The following is a 22,403-nucleotide window of genomic DNA, read 5'->3' as shown; positions in this document are numbered from 1 at the left end:
CCTCATTTTCTCCACAAACATGACTTACAGTTTGGGAACGAGGGTCTAGATTATGCTCAGAATAATCTTGTTCATCTGGGCCTGGATCTGACTCACAAAGCTTCTGGGCATCAGTGCACATCATTTCCTCGCCTGGACTCACATAAGCTTTGGAGCAGACCTCTGATTCCCAGGCGACAGTATGAGTAAACAGCTCTGCAGACTCAACCATCTGTGATACACCATACTCAGATGGGCGGCTGGAGACTTGGGAGCTGTGAGGAAGCAAGTGCGCTGGTGGGTGACAACTCTGAGGACTGGAGTATTTGTGAGGTTGTAGTTGAGGTGGACGAGAGCCAACTTGAGGGAGCACTTGAAATCGGTTAAAGCACCTGCTCTTTTTGTGCCTCATCAGGAATTTGTGATTGGCGTGTCCGCAAGAAAGGGATCATATCCGATTGTCCACGAAAAGAAGTAGACATCTTACTTTGGCTGGAAGATGGTCTTTCTTCAGCAGATGTTCCAGTTGCTTTAGCACCTACCCCATGGACACAACCTTTTTTTCCCTTTGCAACATGCCTGTTCCCCTTTCCACCAGCAACAGGCTTTTGCCACTCATTTTGGTGGTTAAGTTATTTATTGGCAACTCTGTAGATGTTTGCAAATAACAATGGATGGAAACCAAGCAGAGCTCAGTGACCAAATTGTGGTACTATGCCCAAAAGGATTTTCTGGGTTGGATGTGGTGAGAAATTATTAGAAACACACACGGTGTAGCTCCTTGACAGGTGGACCTTTAGTAGAGGGAAAAATCTACGAAATTTGAATAACAGTTGCATGCTTAGACATTTAACCAACATGCACTTGCAAGCATGGACGGACTACAAAACCTCAGGTAGCACATGTGCACCTGCTCCGACTGAAGGTAGCCGGCAATGCTCCATCACTTCCCCCACTTTAAGGCCACCGCTAAGCACACCACCATCAAGAAATGTTGAGGTGTCGTCGCTAGGCCAAAGCAGTCAGGCAATCACAACATTTTCACGATGAAACACTGAATCTAGGCCATCAACACCCTCACCATCACCAACCCCTTCTCAGTCTGTCCGGTCCAACGCTAGTTCCCCCATATGCAGCTCTCAAGTCCAGCTCACCCTACCAGACACTCTCAGTAGGACAAGAAAGTACTCATCCTCTCATCCGCGTACACTGGCTTTGAACGCCTACATTGCCAAACTGATCTCATTAGAGATGATGCCCTTCCATTTTTTTGAAAGCAAAGCTTTTTGAGAGCTCATGGCCTATGCTGCCCCACACTATGACCTACCCAGTCGGCACATCTTTTCTCAAAAAGCCATCCCTGCCCTCCACCGGTATGTGAAAGACCGCATTGTCCATGCACTAAAACAATCAGTGAGTGGAAAGGTGCACCTCACAACGGATGCATGGGCCAGTAGGCATGGCCAGGGCCATTACGTGTCCATCACTGCACACTGGGTTAATGTGGTGGATGCAGTGCTGTTGCCCTGAACTGGTGTGGGCCTACCCTTGGGCAACGGCACCTGCACAGGGCCTCTCATAGCACAATAAAGTGTCTCTGACGGTGGGGGGGCCCACTCGCCGTCAGACACACTGCCGTACTATGAGGGACTCTGTGTCAGTACCGGCGCCCACGAGTGGGACCCCCCTGCTTGCTCAGGGTCACAGCACTTGCAATACTTACCTCTCCCTGCTACACCGCTGTGTAGTCTGGCCAGTTAAATCCTTCACAGGGATGGCCACTACAAATTTGGTGTACTGATCGATGATGGTTAAGATGTAGCTATGTCCTGTCCTGCTGGCATCTACCTTCACATGATCAATGGCTACCATTTGTAATGGATGTCAACTCACAATCAGATGCAGTGGTGCTTTATGATCACCTTTCATAGTTTTCATAGTCACGGACGTGTGACATTCCTGCCACCATTTTTCAATGTCTCCTCTCATGACAATCCAATAGAATCCCCTACGGCCTGTGGCTTCTGTGTTTTGCACTCCAAAGTGACCAGACAGATCATAATAGGCAGTGAGGAACATGTCTATAGCTCTCCCTTTGATCACAATTTGATGGAGACGAGTAACGGTGATGGGATCGACGCTACTGCGATACAGCAACCCTTTCTTCACTAATTTCCATTTTCGCTGTATCCACAGTAAAAGTAATTGAGGGTCAGCATTGCCTCTGCTAATTCTCCTGGGAGGTTTTCCCATGATTAGTAATTCAAACATTTCTGAAATCACTCGACTTTCCGTCTGTACTTTTATCCATCTAGCTTCCTGTAGCGGAGAGTCTGGACTGGCTTACTGAGACTGAAATATATACGAAGATTTCAAAGTACCCCAACACTGTATACTGGTGTACGTTTCGAATACATTTCCCTTTTTCTCATTTTTATATTCTGTGTAATCCATACTGAGCCTGTGAGAGTTTTTGTCTTACTCTGGTAAAATATAAGGAGATTTAAAATGACACCAACACTGTATGCAGCTGAACACTTGTAAAACATTACCCTTTTTCAAGTATTCTTTTCTAATCCATACTGAGCCTGCGATTGTCTTTGTCTGAATCCTGAATCATAGAATCGTAGAGTTGGAAGGGACCTCCTGGGCCATCTGGTCCAACCCCCTGCTCAAAGCAGGATTCGCTAAATCATCCCAGTTAGATGTCTGTCCAGCCTCTGTTTGAAGACTTCCATTGAAGGAGAACTCACCACTTCTCGTGGCAGCCTGTTCCACTCATTGATCACTCTAACTGTCAAAAAGTTTTTTCTAATATCTAATCTGTGTCTCCTCCCATTCAGCTTCATCCCATTGCTTCTAGTCTTTCCTTGTGCAAATGAGAATAAAGTTGATCCTTCTACAATGTGACAGCCCTTTAGATATTTGTAGACAGCTAATAAGTCTCCTCTCAGTCTTCTCTTTTGCAAACTAAACATTCCCAAATCCTGCAACCTTTCCTCATAAGACAGGGTTTGCAGACCGGTCACCATTCTGGTCGCTCTTTTCTGAACTTGCTCCAGTTTGTTGATGTCTTTTTTAAAATGTGGTGCCCAAAATTGGACACAATATTCCAGATGAGGTCTGACCAAAGAGGAGTAGAGGGAAATAATTACTTCACGTGATCTAGACTGTATGCTTCTGTTAATACATCCTAGAATTGCATTTGCCTTTTTTGCTGCTGCATCACACTGTTGACTCATATTCAGTCTGTGATCTATTAGTATACCCAAGTCTTTTTCACATGTGCTGTCACTTAGCCCTATTCCTCCCATTCTATATATGCTTTTTTCATTTTTATTGCCCAGATGTAGTACTTTGCATTTCTCCCTGTTAAAAACCATTCTGTTAGTTGCTGCCCACTTCTCCAGTTTATTTAAATCTTTTTGAATCCTCTCTCTCTTCTCTAGTATTAGCTATCCCTCCTAGCTTTGTGTCATCAGCAAATTTAATCAGTTTACCCTCAATTCCTTCATCTAAATCGTTGATAAAGATGTTGAACAATACAGGGCCCAGGACAGAGCCCTGTGGTACCCCACTTGAGACATTCTTCCAACTGGATGTGCAGCCATTTACGACCACTCTTTGGGTCCGATCACTAAGCCAGTTATGAATCCACCTAACAGTTGCCTTGTCCATTCCATACTTAGTCATTTTTTCAATAAGGATTGTATGAGAGACTTTGTCAAATGCTTTGCTGAAGTCAAGATATACTATATCTACAGCATTTCCTTGATCCACCCAATCAGTAATACCATCATAGAAGGAAATTAAATTAGTCTGACATGACTTATTAGTAGTGTTGAGCATTCCGATACCGCAAGTATCGGGTATCGGCCGATACTTGCTGTATCGGAATTCCGATACCGACTTCCGATATTTTTTCAATATCGGAATTCGGCATCGGAATCGGAAGTTCAGTTGATTGACGGCCTGACGTCATCATGATGCGCGGTGTGTGCGCATCATGATGCGCCGTCATTTCGGGCCTTCCGGGGGTCTCTGCCGGCCTGCCGGGGGTCTGTGCCGGCCTGCCGGGGGGCTGTGTGGACTGCCCGGGGTCTCTGCCGGCCTGCCGGGGGGCTGTGCCGGCCTGCCGGTGGTCTGTGCACCCTGTGGGGGTCTGTACCGGCCTGCCGGGGGGCTGTGCCGGCCTGCCGGGGGGCTGTGCTGATGTCCGGGGGTCTGTGCAAGCATCGTCCGATGGGACTACAAGTCCCATCGGGCGATGCCTGCTACCATGACAGTGATTGACACATTAGCCAATGATGGGACAGTAGTAGTCCCATCATCCGGCTAATGTGTTAAATGTTAAAAAAAAAAAAAAAAAAAAATACTACATACATACTACATGCATGCTACATACATACTACATGCTACATACATACTACATATATACTACATACATACTACATGCTACATACATACTACATGCATGCTACATACATACTACATATATACTACATACATACTACATACATGCTACATACATACTGCATGCTACATACATACTACATACATACTACATACATACTACATGCATGCTACATACATACTACATATATACTACATGCATGCTACATACATACTACATGCTACATACATACTACATATATACTACATACATACTACATACATGCTACATACATACTGCATGCTACATACATACTACATACATACTACATACATACTACATGCATGCTACATACATACTACATGCATGCTACATACATACTACATGCATGCTACATGCATGCTACATACATACTACATGCTACATACATACCACATACATACTACATACATACTACATACTACATATATACTACATGCATGCTACATACATACTACATGCTACATACATACCACATACATACTACATACATACTACATACTACATATATACTACATGCATGCTACATACATACTACATGCTACATACATACCACATACATACTACATACATACTACATACATACTACATGCTACATACATACTACATATATACTACATGCATGCTACATACATACTACATGCTACATACATACCACATACATACTACATACATACTACATGCTACATACATACTACATATATACTACATGCATGCTACATACATACTACATGCTACATACATACCACATACATACTACATACATGCTACATATATACTACATGCATGCTACATACATACTACATATATACTACATGCATGCTACATACATACTACATGCTACATGCATGCTACATACATACTACATACATACTACATGCTACATACATACCACATATATACTACATACATACAATACATTCATACAATACATACATAGACATACAGTACATATAACATAGAGTAACATACTTACCAATACTTGTCACATTGTTCCCCGAAGCCATTGTCTTTCCGGAATAAATATTAACATAACAAACCACAAAAATACTCACCCACGATCCGAAGCAGTCCACGAGTGTGTCCCACGACGATCTTGGGTAGAGAACTGCAGCATCAGATGATGCTGCCGTTCTCTACGGGCTGCAGGAATCCAATGACGGAAGGTAGGTATCCTTCCGCACTGTATTCCTCCGCCACTTAAAAAAAAAAAAGTCCCTAGTCTCACTTTATGCCATTGCTGTGTGGGAAATTCCCACGCAGCAATGGCATAAAGTGAGACTAGGGACTTTTTTTTTTTTAAGTGGCGGAGGAATACAGTGCGGAAGGATACCTACCTTCCGTCATTGGATTCCTGCAGCCCGTAGAGAACGGCAGCATCATCTGATGCTGCCGTTCTCTACCCAAGATCGTCGTGGGACACACTCGTGGACTGCTTCGGATCGTGGGTGAGTATTTTTGTGGTTTGTTATGTTAATATTTATTCCGGAAAGACAATGGCTTCGGGGAACAATGTGACAAGTATTGGTAAGTATGTTACTCTATGTTATATGTACTGTATGTCTATGTATGTATTGTATGAATGTATTGTATGTATGTAGTATATATGTGGTATGTATGTAGCATGTAGTATGTATGTAGCATGCATGTAGCATGCATGTAGCATGCAGTATGTATGTAGCATGCATGTAGTATATATGTAGTATGTATGTAGCATGTAGTATGTATGTAGCATGCATGTAGTATGTATATGGTATGTATGTAGCATGTAGTATGTATGTAGCATGCATGTAGTATATATGTGTTATGTATGTGGTATGTATGTAGCATGCATGTAGCATGCATGTAGTATGTATGTAGTATGTATGTAGTATATATGTAGTATGTATGTAGCATGTAGTATGTATGTAGTATGTATGTAGCATGCATGTAGCATGCAGTATGTATGTAGCATGCATGTAGTATATATGTAGTATGTATGTAGCATGTAGTATGTAGCATGCATGTAGTATATATGTAGTATGTAGTATGTATGTAGCATGCATGTAGTATATATGTGTTATGTATGTAGCATGTAGCATGCATGTAGCATGCATGTAGTATGTATGTAGTATATATGTGGTATGTATGTAGCATGCAGTATGTATGTAGCATGCATGTAGTATATATGTGGTATGTATGTTGCATGTAGTATTTATGTAGTATGAATGTAGCATGTATGTAGTATGTAGTATGAATGTAGCATGTATGTAGTATGCATGTTGTATGTATGTAGCATGTAATTTTTTTTTTTTTTTTTTTTTTACATTTAACACATTAGCCGGATGATGGGACTACTACTGTCCCATCATTGGCTAATGTGTCAATCACTGTCATGGTAGCAGGCATCGCCCGATGGGACTTGTAGTCCCATCGGACGATGCCTGCACAGACCCCCGGAGCCTGCACAGACCACCGGCAGGCCGGCACAGCCCCCCGGCAGGCCGGCACAGCCCCCCGGCAGGCCGGCACAGCCCCCCGGAGCCTGCACAGCCCCCCGGCAGGCCGGCACAGCCCCCCGGCAGGCCGGCACAGCCCCCCGGCAGGCCGGCACAGCCCCCCGGAGCCTGCACAGACCACCGGCAGGCCGGCACAGACCACCGGAGCCTGCACAGACCCCCTGGCAGGCCGGCACAGCCCCCCGAAAGGCCCGTACAGACCCCAGAGAGGCTGTACAAGGGCAGGAAAGGGTTTTTCTTATTCCGATACCGGAAGTCCCATAGACTTGAATGGGACTTCCGGTATCGGAATCGGCGATACCGATACTTTTTTTAAAGATCGGCCGATACCATCCGATACGATACTTTGAAGTATCGGACGGTATCGCTCAACTCTACTTATTAGTTACAAACCCATGCTGACTCTGTTTAATCACTTCATTCTTATCCAGGTATTGACATACATGTTGTTTAATAATTTGTTCAAAGATCTTTCCTGGTATAGAAGTCAGACTCACCGGCCTATAGTTGACTGGGTCCACCTTCTCCCCCTTTTTGAAGATAGGAACAACATTTGCTCTTCTCCAGTCTTCTGGCACTTCTCCTGTTCTCCAAGAATTTTCAAAGATTATGGAGAGGGGTTCAAAAATTTCTTCTGCTATCTCCTTCAGTACTCTGGGGTGTAATTCATCTGGACCTGGAGACTTGAATACATTTAGGTTAGCTAAGTGTTTCCTCACTATCTTTCTGTTTATAGATATCCTGGATTCTTCTATTCCCTTAATAGGACAGTGAATAACAGTTGATGTTACATTTCCTTTCTGAGAGAAAACAGATGCAAAATAGGAATTTAAAAGTTCAGCCTTCTCAACATCCTGTCTTACCATTTCATCATTTTCATCCTGTAAAAATCCTATAGCATCTTTGACTTTTCTTTTACTTTTGACATATCCCCAAAATCTTTTATTATTGCTTTTGACATCTCTTGCAAGCCTCAATTCATTTTCAGCTTTAGATAATCTGATTTGTGCCTTGCAGGTTCTGCAGACAGCATTATATTCTTCTTTAGATATGCCTCCTTCTTTCCATTTTATAAACATTTTTTGCTTCCTTTTTAGCATGTGCTTAAGTTCTGTGTTCATCCATCCTGGTTTCCTTAAATGCTTCCTATTCTTCCCTCTTTTCGGAATTGTTAACAACTGTGCTTTGAGAATTTCATTTTTCAAGATTTCCCATCCTTCCTGGACATTTTTGTCTTTAAGGATATCCAGCCATTGGATCCCTCCAATTCTCTTTCTGAATCCCTTAAAATCTGCCTTTCTGAAATCTAACCTTGACGTCTGAGTCTTCACAGGTCTTCCGCCTCTAGTTATCCAAAATTCTAAAATAGCATGGTCGCTACCTCCTAGGGTCCCAGCCACTTTTACCTCCTCAACCATTTCCTCCCTGTTTATAAGGATTAGATCCAAGGTAGCAGTTCCCCTTGTTTTCTCCTTTACCTTTTGGAAGATAAAGTTGTCAGCAAGAGAGGATAAGAATTTCCTTGACCTGTTAGTTTTGCCTGAGAGAGATTCCCAACAAATGTCTGGATAGTTGAAATCTCCCATGACAACTATGTCATATTTTTTGGAGAACTTGGCCATTTGATGCATAAAGAGTTCATCCATATCTTCAGCTTGCACAGGCGGCCTGTAGTAAATGCCTACAATGGTGTCCTTTCCATTGTTCTGTCCTTGTATTCTTACCCAAACAGTTTCCACAGAACTCCCAGTCTCTGAAGCTTCAATCTCTGTGCAGATATACGCATTTCTAACATACAATGTGACACCCCCTCCTCGTTTATCAAGTCTGTTTCTTGCAAATAAGTTGTATCCTTCTAGTCTTGTATTCCAATCATGTGTATTGTCCCACCAAGTTTCAGTGATTCCAATGACATCATATTTCTTTTCCTGTGTTAGTAGTTCCAATTCTCCTTGTTTGTTGCCCATGCTTTGTGCATTAGTATAGAAACATTTTAGTTTGTGATTGGTTTCTCTTTCTCCAATATTTTTTTTAATTAGATTCTTTCGTCTTTGTTCTTCCTTTCCACTTCTAATAGCAGAGTTCTCAGTAGCATTTGTCAGGTGTATGGCTTTTTCTGGTCTTTTGCTTCCCTTCCCATGTTGTTCTAGTTTAAAGCTCTCCTTACAAGTGTAGCAAGGCGACTTCCAAATACCTGCTTTCCAGTCTTCGTAAGGTGCACCCCATCTCTAGCAAGTAGTCCATCGTATAAGTAGTTCACTCCGTGATCCAGAAATCCAAATCGTTGCTGACGGCACCATCGACGTAGCCAGTTGTTCACCTGCAGAATCTTATTCCACCTCCTTGTTCCATGGCCATCCACTGGGAGGATGGAAGAGAAGACCACCTGCGCTCCCAGTTCTTTCACTTTCTTGCCTAAGTCTTCAAAGTCTCTGCAGATGGTTTCCAGGTCGTTTCTTGCGGTGTCATTTGTCCCCACATGTAGTAGCAGGAATGGGTAGTCATCTGTAGGTCTGAAGAGTCCTGATATCCTGTCAGACACATCTTTAATTTTTGCACCTGGAAGACAGCACATTTCTCTTGAAGTTATATCCGGTCTGCAGATAGCGGCCTCTGTTCCTCTCAAATATGGATGGAGATTTATAATTACCCCTAGACTGGAAACACCTGGGATCTGCTGATACAGTACCCTTTTCCAAAATTTTGTATTACGGTTAAATCCATACTGACTGATAGATCGACCAAGTAATAGAAGACAGAGATGCCCGTCTGAAAGGCTCTGCAGCCCTGAGACCACCTTCCAAAGCCCGGCTGGACTCAAAGAAACCCGCTTCTTCCGCATCCGGGGACAATTACCGAAAACGCTACCACTGTGAATGAGATAAAGAATCAGCAATGGAATTCCTAATACCTGGCACCTGAGAAGCCGTCACATGAGCATTAAGCGATAAAAACAAGTCAAAATTAACTGCCGCAGGACTCGAATCACTGGAGGAGAGGACGCCGTCAAGCTGTTAATGGAACACACAACTCACATGTTGTCCCAATTAAAACGGATCCTTCTGTCCCGAAACTCCTCCTTCCATAGGTTCACAGTCACCAGTGTAGGCAAAATATCCAACAAAACAATATCCCTAACAGGGCCCAGTTGAAACCACTCCTCAGGCCATGCAGCCGCACACCACAGGCCCCTAAAATATGACCCAAAACACACTCCATCACACACATCTGTGAACAACTTCAAGTCATCATTTACAACTGCCTCCTCCATTAGCAAAAAACGTCCATTGTATTGCTCCAAAAAATAGTCCTACAATTCCAAATCAGCCTTATGTTCACTGTAAAGCCGAACAAAATGATGCGGAGCCTGCACTCCCACGGTAGCGCTCGCCAACCGCCGAGAAAAGACCCGACCCATTGTAATAATGCGACAAGCAAAAGTCAAATTCACAAGTAGTGACTGCACCTCTCTCAACGACAATTTCTTCAACCGTCTTGCCCGAGACATCTCATCCGCAACGCCTTTACCTTATCCTCCCTCAAACGGAACTCACATTTTACCGAATCAATCACGAATCACAAAAACTATAGGCATGTACAAGGCCCCTCTGTTTTACCGGGAGCAAGCGGTACAACAAAACGCTCCGCAACCCATTCCAACGCTCTAAGTAACCTCTCCCAACAACCAGAATTAGCCGGACCGATACACAAACAATCATCCAGGTAATGAATCAAGGAATCAAAAGCCGATACTTCACGGACAACCCATTTGAGAAAAGAACTGAATGCCTCAAAAAACGCACAAGACACCGATCAACCCATTGTCAAAAACCTATCAACCCAAAAAAGACCACCCCAGTAACACACCAACAACTTAACACTATCCGGATGAACAGGGATCAACATAAACGCTGACTCAATATCCGTTTTAGGCAAAAGTGCCCCCTTCCAACATTTCCGGACAAACTTTGCCGCCTCATCAAATGACGTATAAAACAAAGAGCACAGCTCCAGGTCAATTCCATCATCACCTACCACGAGGGAAAGACAGATGATGAATGAGCCTGAACTTATTCTGCTGTCACTGCACTACACCCAGGGGCGAGACTACCAAATCCTCAAATGGAGGATCCCTAAACGGCACAGACATCCTTCCCAACTTAACCCTTCCTCAACTGTTACGACACCACCTCAGCATATTGGTCAGCTGACCTCAGATTGTTAATCACCCGTGGTATCTCAAAAGGAGGGGAGGGAATTTTAAACACGTCACTGAAAACGGACAACAACAGTTCCGACTTAACCCCATCCGGAAACCTGCTTACATAAGGGACCATAGTGGCCAGTTTCATTGGCGTCTACCCCTTTGGAATTAGCACTCTCTGCTTCTCCTTTCTGCTTCCTAAAGGATCTGGAAGCACCATGCGAGGTTCCTTTGCAATGGGATCAAAGGTGCTTGAATTTGCAGCAATCTAGCCCCAAATGTACACTGGCCATCATTCAATGGCCAGCAGAGACCCTGCTTCTGGCTGACCGATTGCCCCGACTGACCCCCTTGCCCCTTGTCCACTGCTTTGTGCATTTGACGTACTGGCACCCCCAGGAAAAGAATGGCTGAATTTAGTCGGCGCCATAACTTTCAACCACAGATGTATGTCTTTCTTGTCCCACCGAATTGCCGGACGAACCACCTTCCTATGCCTAAACTGTTTGTAGTAACGGAGCCAAGCCTGAACCCCCTACACCCTATAAGCCTCCCCAATTGAATCCAAACAACAAAAAAGAGGAGAACAATTCTCAGGCGCCTTCTCTCCAACCATGCTAGCCAAAATATTACCTAATCTGTGAGGAATCAATCGCCATCTCCGTTTTTCCTCCTCCTCTTTTTGGCTATCATCCTTCTTCCCTTTGTCCAAGTTCAACTTTTCCAAAGGAAGCAGTGAAAAAACTGCGACATATTCGTCCTTCTATACCTTTTCCCGCACCTCCTTCTTACAATGAGCACCCAGTAGGCCCTCAAAGCATACATATACCTCCCCATGCGCCCTGTCATCTATATGGATCAGAGATTCCTTTTCCTTCTCAGTCTGAACCGAAACAGACACAGGGTCAGTTTGGCCAACTGACACCCCGGTTACCGCCACCGACAAACTGGTCCTTCGCTCGTGCGACCCAACCCAAGCGACTAAATGCGCCGGGGCATTCAAAATCCCTCCATCCGTGCCAACAAATCCTGCATGGAAGTCAACATTTCCCCCAGCCCCCCAATCCATGAAGGAACTTGGTCCACAACTCCCTGACCTAACGCCACCGGACGGCCCCCCAAACCACTCTCGACCGCAGGGGACCTCACTAGAGATGAGGACAAACAAGACATGGAGCCATACTCACCGGGCTGCAATGACGCTGTGACTCCTCCAGCCGCCAATCCCGTATCCCACTGTGCGTCGACTACGGAGCTTCCCCTCAGACCCTCTGTCCCCAGAGGTCCGCCACCTTGTAAAACAGGCTTTCTCGACGCCGCTGCCCTCGTGGGGAACTCCGTTCTGGGCTTTTTGCTTCTCCGGCCCCCGCTGAGGCAAACGGGCTGCACAGCCATGGGGGCTTCTGCCTGCGGACACCCACCCCCCGCAACCACCACCGACAGCCTGACGCACCGTCCATGCTTATCCACCGCCGTTGTTACGGTCAGGGTGCCCGAGGTACTGGGCATAGCTGACAGCCTCGGGCGACGGGCGCTGCTGCCCGACGACCCGCCCTCTGGGTAAGTCCCACCGCCGCCCCCAAAAAGAGGAGGCAGACTGTCCAGCTCAATGACGGCCTGCCATTGTTCATCGCTGACCCGGCGAGTGCAGGCCCCGCCTCCCGCTCTGCTAGGGGAGAAGGACTTGCAACCGCCACTGGACCAAGCCCGGCTCGTGGATTCCTCCCAGCCCGGGGCCTGCCCGCACGCTTACCAGCAGGCACCCGAGGCGCTCCGTCACTGGCGCTGGGTCCTGGGATCTGAGTCGGGGGATAAACGTTCCGTGGCCCTTGACCACCGCCTCGCACAGGAAGAGACACCAGCGGCCGACCCGCTGCTTCCACCGATGATCCCCGTGACCTGCTCCTCGATCCACCTGGCAGGCTGCAACTCCACTGCAGCACGCAGCCTCTCCAATCCAGCTGATATGGGCTCCATGCCATCTGGGTGTGGGACAGTCTCTGCGGCTCCATAGCGGGAACTTAGGTAACCGCCCCATAAGCCCACTTCAAATACCCCCCTTATTTCCATACTCCACCCCCCAGGGACAGTTAACCAGTTAATCCCCTCCCTCCAACCCACTGTCATGGGTTTGGCGTGCTCTAGCCCGTCTTTAGGGAGACACTTAGGCCTGTAAGCAGAAGTTCTTATGTGCTTGTGCTGAACACAATTGTTGGGTACAGTTAGTGTGCAGTGACAGGGGAGGATTTTCTTGTGTGCAGCAGCGCTGATTATTAGCCTGCCTTATAGCAGTATTGCTGTGTGTACACTGCTGTGCAGAATGCTTTTTACACAGCACTAATACTTTTATACTTTTTTTCTGCACAGTGAACGAACGTTCATTATTTCCCTCACCGTATCGAGCTGTACACTCCTCACACAGTACCGTGTCCCGGCTGGTATCACTGAGAAATACTTACTGACTATCTGTATGTGACTCTGGAAATATATAGGGCGATTTACATTTTCACTTATACTATATACACCTGGTATCTGTTGATACAGTACCTTTGTTCTAAATTTTTTACTACGGTATAATCCATAGTGAGTGAGCGTGTGTGGTTTAGTCCTTCAATATATACGTAGATAAAAAGTTTACCCTATACTATATACACCTCCTATCTTGTGATACAGTACCTTTGATCGACATTTTGTATTACGGTCAAATCCATACTGAGTGAGCGTCTGAGGGTGACTACAGAAATATATATGCAGATTTAAATTGTACCCTATAATACAGTCATGGCCAAAAGTATTGACACCCCTGCAATTCTGTCAGATAATACTCAGTTTCTTCCTGAAAATGATTGCAAACACAAATTCTTTGGTATTATTATCTTCATTTAATTTGTCTTAAATGAAAAAACACAAAAAGAATTGTCCTAAAGCCAAATCGGATATAATTCCACACCAAACATAACAAAGAGGGTGGACAAAAGTATTGGCACTGTTCGAAAAATCATGTGATGCTTCTCTAATTTGTGTAATTAACAGCACCTATAACTTACCTGTGGCACCTAACAGGTGTTGGCAATAACTAAATCACACTTGCAGCCAGTTGACATGGATTAAAGTTTAATCAACCTCTGTCTTGTGTCCTTGTGTGTACCACATTGAGCATGGAGAAAAGAAAGAAGACCAAAGAACTGTCTGAGGACTTGAGAAAACAAATTGTGAGGAAGCATGAGCAATCTCAAAGCTACAAGTCCATCTCCAAAGACCTGAATGTTCTTGTGTCTACCATGCGCAGTGTCATTAAGAAGTTTAAAGCCCATGGCACTGTGGCTAACCTCCCTAGATGTGGCCGGAAAAAAAAAATTGACAAGAGATTTCAATGCAAGATTGTGCGGATGTTGGATAAAGAACCTCCACTAACATCCAAACAAGTTCAAGCTGCCCTGCAGTCCGAGGGTACAATGGTGTCAACCCGTACTATCCGTCGGGATCTGAATGAAAAGGGACTGTATGGTAGGAGACCCAGGAAGACTCCACTTCTTACCCCGAGACATAAAAAAGCCAGGCTGGAGTTTGCCAAAACTTACCTGAAAAAGCCTAAAACATTTTGGAAGAATGTTCTTTGGTCAGATGAGACAAAAGTAGAGCTTTTAGGGCAAAAGCATCAACATAGAGTTTACAGGAGAAAAAAGAGGCATTCAAAGAAAAGTATATGGTCCCTACAGTCAAACATGGCGGAGGTTCCCTGATGTTTTGGGGTTGCTTTGCTGCCTCTGGCACTGGACTGCTTGACCGTGTGCATGGCATTATGAAGTCAGAAGACTACCAACAAATTTTGCAGCATAATTTAGGGCCCAGTGTGAGAAAGCTGGGTCTACCTCAGAGGTCATGGGTCTTCCAGCAGGACAATAACCCAAAACACACTTCAAAAAGCACTAGAAAATGGTTTGAGAGAGAGCACTGGAGACTTCTAAGGTGGCTAGCAATGAGTCCAGACCTGAATCCCATAGAACACCTGTGGAGAGATCTAAAAATGGCAGTTTGGAGAAGGCACCCTTCAAATATCAGGGACCTGGAGTAGTTTGCCAAAGAAGAATGGTCTAAAATTCCAGCAGAGCATTGTAAGAAACTCATTGATGGTTACCGGAAGCGGTTGGTCGCAGTTATTTTGGCTAAAGGTTGTGCAACCAAGTATTAGGCTGAGGGTGCCAATACTTTTGTCCGGCCCATTTTTGGAGTTTTGTGTGAAATGATCAATGTTATGCTTTTTGCTTCATTCTCTTTTGCGTTTTTTCATTTAAGACAAATTAAATGAAGATAATAATACCAAAGAATTTGTGTTTGCAATCATTTTCAGGAAGAAACTGAATATTATCTGACAGAATTGCAGGGGTGTCAATACTTTTGGCCATGACTGTATATATACACTTGCTTTCTGCTTATCCTGTACCTTTTTTCAACATTTTGTATTATGCTCAAATCCAGACTGAGTGAGCGTGTGAGGGTGACTCCGGAAAGAGATCTTGAGATCTAAAATTTGCCCAACACTGTATGCAGCTGTACGCTAATGATACAGTACCCTTTTTTGCTATTTAGATTCTGGTGTAATCCATACTGAGCCTGTGAACGTCTGTCTGTAACTCCATAAATATATTTGTAGATTTAAGATTACCCCACACTGTATACAGCTGTATGCTTGTGATACCTTACCCATTTAGTGCTTTTTATATGGTGGTCTAATCCATACTGAGCCAGTGAGAGTCTGTTTCTGACTCTGGAAATATATACTGAGATTTACAGTGACCCTTACACTGTATACAGCTGTACGCTTCTGATCCATTACCCTTTTACTGCTTTTTAGATTGTGTAATCCATACTGACCCTGAGAGCATCTGTGTCTGCCTCCTGAAATAAATACGGAGATTTCTAATGTTTAAACAATACTATATCTACCTTGTATCTGGTGATACAGTACCCTTTTTCTACTTTTCATACTCTTGGCTAATGCATACTGGGACTGAGAGCGTCTGTGTCTGCCTCCTGAAATGTCTATGGAGATTTAGAATGTTTAAACTATACTAAATATACCTTGTATCTGGTGATACTGTACCCTTTTTCAACTTTTTAGATTATTGTTTAATCCATACTGAGCCTGTGAGCATCTGTGTCTGCCTCCTGAAATACATACGGAGATTTTTTCTATTTTAATTATACTACATATACCTTGTATCTGTTGATCCAGTACCCTTTGTGCCCGAAAGTCATCCTCCACCCACCACTCTAAGTGCATCATTGACACCTGGAACATTGCCCCACATGTGTGATTATTTCTTGGGGATTTTCTTTTTATATTATGGTGTGATCCATACTGAGCCTGTGAGAGGCTGTGTGTTACTCTTGAAATATATATGTAGATCGCAAAATGACCCCAACACTGTATACAGCTGTACGCTTGGGATCCATTCCCCTTTTACTGCTTTTTATATTGCTGTGTAATTCATACTGGGCCTCAGAGCGTCTGTGTCTGCCTCCTGAAATAAATAAAGAGATTTTGAATGTTGAAACTATACTATATATACCTTGTATCTGGTGATACTGTACCCTTTTTCTACTTTTTAGATTGTTGTCGAATCCATACTGGCCATGACAGCGTCTGTGTCTGCCTCCTGAAATACAGTATATACGTAGATTTTGAATGTTGAAACTATACTATATATCCATGGTATCTGGTGTTAAAATGAAACGCTACGCAGGGCCAGGGGTTACTCAGTACCGGGCCTTTCAGGCTCTTTTAAGGGGGAAGTATGTCACGGTGGTGATTGGGACCCCGTCCGTGGCCCTGGGTGTCCAATAAAGAAGATGACAGTTCAGATGAGGGGGAAGATGGTATGATAATTAATTTGGAAAAGGGGGATCGTGACGCCACCCGTGGTATTCGGCTAGGGTAGCTGCAATGCAGATCCTCTTGGACGGTGTTAAAGCAGCCAAGATGATGAAGCTCTCCACGGGCAGAGCTGTATCTCAGGGCAGTTGAGATGGTGCTTGTGAGCCGGTGACGGTGATGGTGAGTGTAGCGTGTGTAGCAGGCGAGTTGTAAAAGACACCAAGGACACAGTTGGGTGCAGTTTATGAGTTTTTCCTCAAAAGTTTTGTGCACAAGATGACCCACTTGGTAATGTGTCCTCCGAGGGAGAGGTCCGGCAAACTCCAAGGTAGATCAGGAACACCTGTTCAAGACACGTCCTTGTGTATCCTTTCTAGGCCATGTCTCTGAGCTGATCTCTACCTTCCTTCCTGCTGTGCGCCTTCACAAACAGTGTTCCAAGCCGGCAGCCACGGTTCACACCGGGCGACGTGGGTCAGGCCCTGTGGTCCTTTATTCCAACTGCTGCCTTTTTGAGTATTGAATGTGGCTGCGACTGAGGCACTTAAAGTTACCTCAGCCTCCGTCTTTCTAGCCGAGCGCTGTATTTCTCCACTACCTTCAGGAGCCACCTTCCCCAACGAGGCCTGGTCCTTCCTTCTCCAGAAACGGGCTTCACTGGTGGCTTATTGCACTTCCTGGCCCCCAATGACCCCTTACTTCCAGTCTAGGAGCTTGGACAAGATGTTTCACTCTTCTCTGACCCTCAGCCCTCACACAGCAATCCTGCTCTTACTCTGTCCTGTTACCGACTGACAACTCTCTAGAAAGATCCATTTACCTCAGACTAGCTCCACCAACCAACTGTCACCTTGCTCTCTGATTAGATGCCCATAATCACTCCACTACCTAAGCTCCTCCCACTGTACCTACCTTCCACACTAACCCCCAACACCCTTTCCTAGTCAGTCTCGGATGAGGCCATCCTCCCACCGGGTACACCCAGATGCCCTGACTAACTAGTGAGTGTGTTGAGTGCAGGGTTAGGAGTCCTGAGTGGTGATCCCTCCTTACCTGAGGGTGGGATACCACACCTTTGGATGAGGTGCAGTACCTCTGTGGTGACCGTACCCTCAGGGGCGCCATAGTACCCTTTCTCAACTTTCTATATTGTTGTCGGATCCATACTGGGCCTGAGAGCGTCTGTGTTTGCCTCCTGAAATGTATACGGAGATTCAGTATGTTTAAACTATACTATATATACCTTGTATCTAGTGATACTGTACCCTTTTGCAAATTTTTATATTCTTGTGTAATCCATACTGAGCCTGTGACCGTCTGTGTCTGACTCCTGAAATATATACGGAGATTTACAATTATCCCTAGACTGTATAGAACTGTCCGCTTCTGATACAGTACCATATATCTGCTTGTATTTTGAGTCCATTTTCACAAAAATTATTAAGTATGCTGAAAGAGGCCGCGGACGTGGGTGTGGGGGGCCAGCTGGTACTGATGGTGGTGGTGGTGCATCTGCTGGTAGTGCCAAAAGCACAATAGCAGCTAAGGCAGGAGGTGTTGAGCCTGCATCATCGTCTGGCACAAGAAGGCTTTTAAGGCTCCCTTTTCTGGGAGTAGGTAAACTGCTTTTAAAGCCGGAGCATCAGGAACTGGTTTTGCCTTACATTGCCGAAACAACCTCCAGCTCTATCGCCTCCTCTTCTGAAGTTTAAAAAAATGCAAGCACTGAGTCGTCAGTGCAGGCTTCTGGTCAGGAACCACCCCTTTCCTTGTCTCCTTCACCCCCACCAAAAGTGAAGGATGCAGCAGCCCACCCTTCAGATTACTCCATGGAGCTCTTTTCACATGCCATGCCTGTTTTATCAAGTGAAATCTTGAACTCCCCTTTCCAACATGAATCGGAGATGGAGTGCACTGATCTAGCCACTGCTAGATGATTATGCTGGTACATTCACCCACAGCACTACATTCCCCTCGCACTCTACAGAGCCAGAATGTGACACTGATGAAACTCAGGTGCCCCTTCCCGCACACTATACCACCTTACACGGAGACACAGAGGAAGGTGCAGATAATAGTGACAGTTCCCTGAGCAGGTGGGGGGTCATAATCGTGGGCGACGGCAGTGGCACAGGGCCCCTCATAGTATGCAAAAGTGTCTCTGCCGGTGGGAGGGCTCACTCGCCATCAGACATACCGTCGTACTATGAGGGGCCCTGTGCCAGTGCCGTCGCCCATGAGTGGGCCCCCCATGCTTGCTCAGGGCCACAGCACTTGCAATACTTACCTCTCCCTGCTCCACCGCCGTTACATCTTCCGCGTTTCCTGACAGTGACATTCAGGTTAGAGAGCGCGATGACATCATGTCTGTATGCCCTCTACCGAAACAGTACAAGTGCAGAGAGCTTTAAGATGGCAATGCTGAGGAGTCCAGAGTAGAGCAGTGCCCAGCGAGGAGAGGTATTTAATTTTTTTAAATGTTGGGAGCATTTTTTGGGGAGCAATATACACTGGAGAATGATATATGGGGCCCATCATACACTGGAGCATCATCCATTTGGCCCATCATATACTGGAGCATTCCAAATGGGGGACATCAGACACTGGAGCAGCATTTACGGGGCCCATTATACACTGGAACATTAGAAATGGGGCCCATTATATATGGAGCATTATTTGGGCCCATAAAACAGCGGAGCATCATCCATGGGGACCAACAAATACTGTAGCATTATGTGGAGCTCATCATATACTGTATGGAACATTATAAGGGACCAATTATTCTGTATGGAGAAATATATGGGGCTCATTATTCTGTATGGCGCACTAGGTGGTGGCTATAATACTGTATGGAGTAATATACTGTCCGTTTTTTGAGCTATTGTAGAATTTAAAATAGATATCAGTCATATCATGTAAGCAGTGAAGAATTTTTCATTGTACTATACCTATATTTCTGTGCCGTATTGGACCATTATGAGTTGTGGTATGTGTTAAAAGGGTGCATTGACACTCTTTGGCCCAGGGCACACGAAAACCTGGCACCAGCCCTACCCCCCACAACGTTAGCCAAATAACCCCCAGTTTTCAATGCGTAACTATTATTATAAAGTAAATTAAGGTTGACAAGCTTAAGTAATAAGAATTGAAGTCGTTGGCATTGAAATGGGCACTGTAGGTGTGTTTACTGTCCTCCAGTCACTGCCGACTTTGCTTCCCCATTGACTTGCATTGGGTTTCATGTTTTAGTCGGACCCAGACTTTTCCCTATAGTTGGCCGATTTTGTTCGCCCCGACTTTTAAGAAAGTCAGGTTTCATGAAACCTGACTCGACCCGAAAAAAGGCAAAGTCGCTCATCTCTAGTCGTGACAAGTATGGTATGGCAACCCAACATCACGCCCCAGGTGCGCTGATAGGAGCATGGAGTGATGCCCCCCCTACCGGCGTGTGTTAAATGCCGCTGTCAGAGATTACGCACTAAAACCGCGTGGAATCTGCACATGGCTGTATCTGTAAAGTTTTGTGAAAGCCAAATACCAGAAAGTATCAAAAACAAAGCAGCTTTGTTTAAAACAGGACATCCCAAAAGAGACAAAAGCAGCAGCTTCTAAAACGTGATAAAAAAACATGTACAAAAACGCAATCAAAGATGCACTGAAAAAAACGCAAGTAACATATGTAGCTAATGGGTGTAAAAATATTACAGAAAATCTGCAACATCAAAAACACACTAAATACTCATCATGGAGCGTAGGCTAAGACCATGATCACAAGTTTTGTATTTGGTCAGGTTTTTACCTCAGGATTTGTAAGCCAAAACCAGGAGTGGAACAATCAGGGAACAGTATAATAGAATCCTCTCATGGTTTTGGCTTACAGATACTGAGGTGAAATACTCACCAAATACTCAACGTGCAAATGTGGCCTAAAACAATTATAAAATACATCCAAACGGGTAATAACTAGGTATACATGTTCAATCCAATGGTTCTGGTATTGTTTTACATTTTAGGTACAAGATTATCAACATTTCTGGATAACCTTAAAGGTAGACAAGTATAGGAATTTTATCTTAATAAAATAGTTTGTCTACATGTGAAACCAGTAAAAAATAATGGTGATAATAATACTAAGTATAGCGATAATAATAGTAATAATAATACTCTTACTGTTTTTTGAACTCCGCATAAATACTTTGCAGTTCTTCTCTATCGGTCACATTCTCTCTGTCACTTGCTATGAGATGTCGTAGAAATTTCTCTCCGGCGTCTCTCATGTCTCTGACACTAAATTTAGAAGGCATTTTCTCCTATCGGTTGGGATCATACAAGATGTGGATGACTATGATCCTCTAGGTGGTAGGACACAGGACTGGAAAAGGAAAAGATTAAGAATCATTTATATACACACGAAGCAGGTGTGGCAACCAACCAAGAGTAAAAAGAGAGAAACGAAAGTGAAACTTATATGCCCATGTCAAGTGACTGACTCAAGCATATGTCAAATGAATGGACTTATGCAAAAGATACATCTATCTATAGATCTATCATCTGAGTAATCGAATATCTGCAGGGAGGTGTATGACTAGATACTTTCTAAGGGCAGGACAGACAGGGACATGCTTTTATTGGATATTTTGTATGTAGTGTACATTATATTTGTTTTCAGTTTTGTTTTTCCTTTTTCTGCTTTAGCTGTCGTACTTTCATAGCCAGGGACTATTGGATAATGGGACATAAGGAGGCTCAATACAGATTTTAGGTTGAAAATTGACCTGAGACCCTCTTACAAGAAAGTTTGACCACTACAGTGATCCATCTGTTAAAGTGGTGTGATAAAGTGTTTGCCCCCTTCCTGATTTCCTATTCTTTTGCATGTTTGTCACACTTAAATGTTTCAGATCACCAAACAAATGTAAATATTAGATAAAGATGACACAAGTAACCACAAAATGCAGTATTTAAAGGGAGGTCTTTATTATTATTAACCCCTTCCCGACATCTGACGTACTATCCCGTCCATGGTACCCGGGCCCCTATGCCCATGGACGGGATAGTACGTCATAGCGATCAGCACTGCTCACGGGGGGAGCGCCGCTGATCACGGCCGGGTGTCAGCTGATTATCACAGCTGACACCCGGCACTATGTGTCAGGGATGGTGACAGATCGCCCCCGGCACGTTAACCCCTGGCACACTGCAATCAAACACAATCGCAGTGTACCGGGGGTTTAGGGAGGCATCTGCAGGGAGGGGGCTCCCTCCGTGCTTCCCTGAGACCCCCGCACAGTGCGATGTGCAGCGCTGCTGCAGGGGCCTCCTTCCCTGCCAGTCCCCGGATCCAATATGGCGGCGGGGGCCTGCAGGGAGCTGGCTTCCTCAGTGCCTGCAAAGCGCAGGCATGAGGAAGCC

The 22,403-nt window shown here is 44.7% G+C and overlaps 1 protein-coding gene across 1 annotated transcript in view; it reads right to left on the bottom strand.

Annotated features, from left to right (window-relative positions):
* LOC141063233 (putative helicase MOV-10) overlaps window positions 1–21,363 on the bottom strand; it is a 101,190-nt gene extending 79,827 nt beyond the window's left edge. The window contains exon 1 of the mRNA XM_073557301.1: window positions 21,162–21,363. Coding sequence (XP_073413402.1) covers window positions 21,162–21,295 — 134 coding nt within the window. The 5' untranslated portion in view covers window positions 21,296–21,363. The remainder of the gene's footprint in view (window positions 1–21,161) is intronic.
* Window positions 21,364–22,403: the final 1,040 nt, after the last annotated feature.

This window comes from Dendrobates tinctorius, unplaced genomic scaffold, assembly GCF_039654945.1.
Source record: "Dendrobates tinctorius isolate UK_male_01 unplaced genomic scaffold, ASM3965494v1 ptg000246l, whole genome shotgun sequence".
Lineage (NCBI taxonomy): Eukaryota > Metazoa > Chordata > Amphibia > Anura > Dendrobatidae > Dendrobates > Dendrobates tinctorius.
This window is presented reverse-complemented; position numbering and strand designations above follow the sequence as displayed.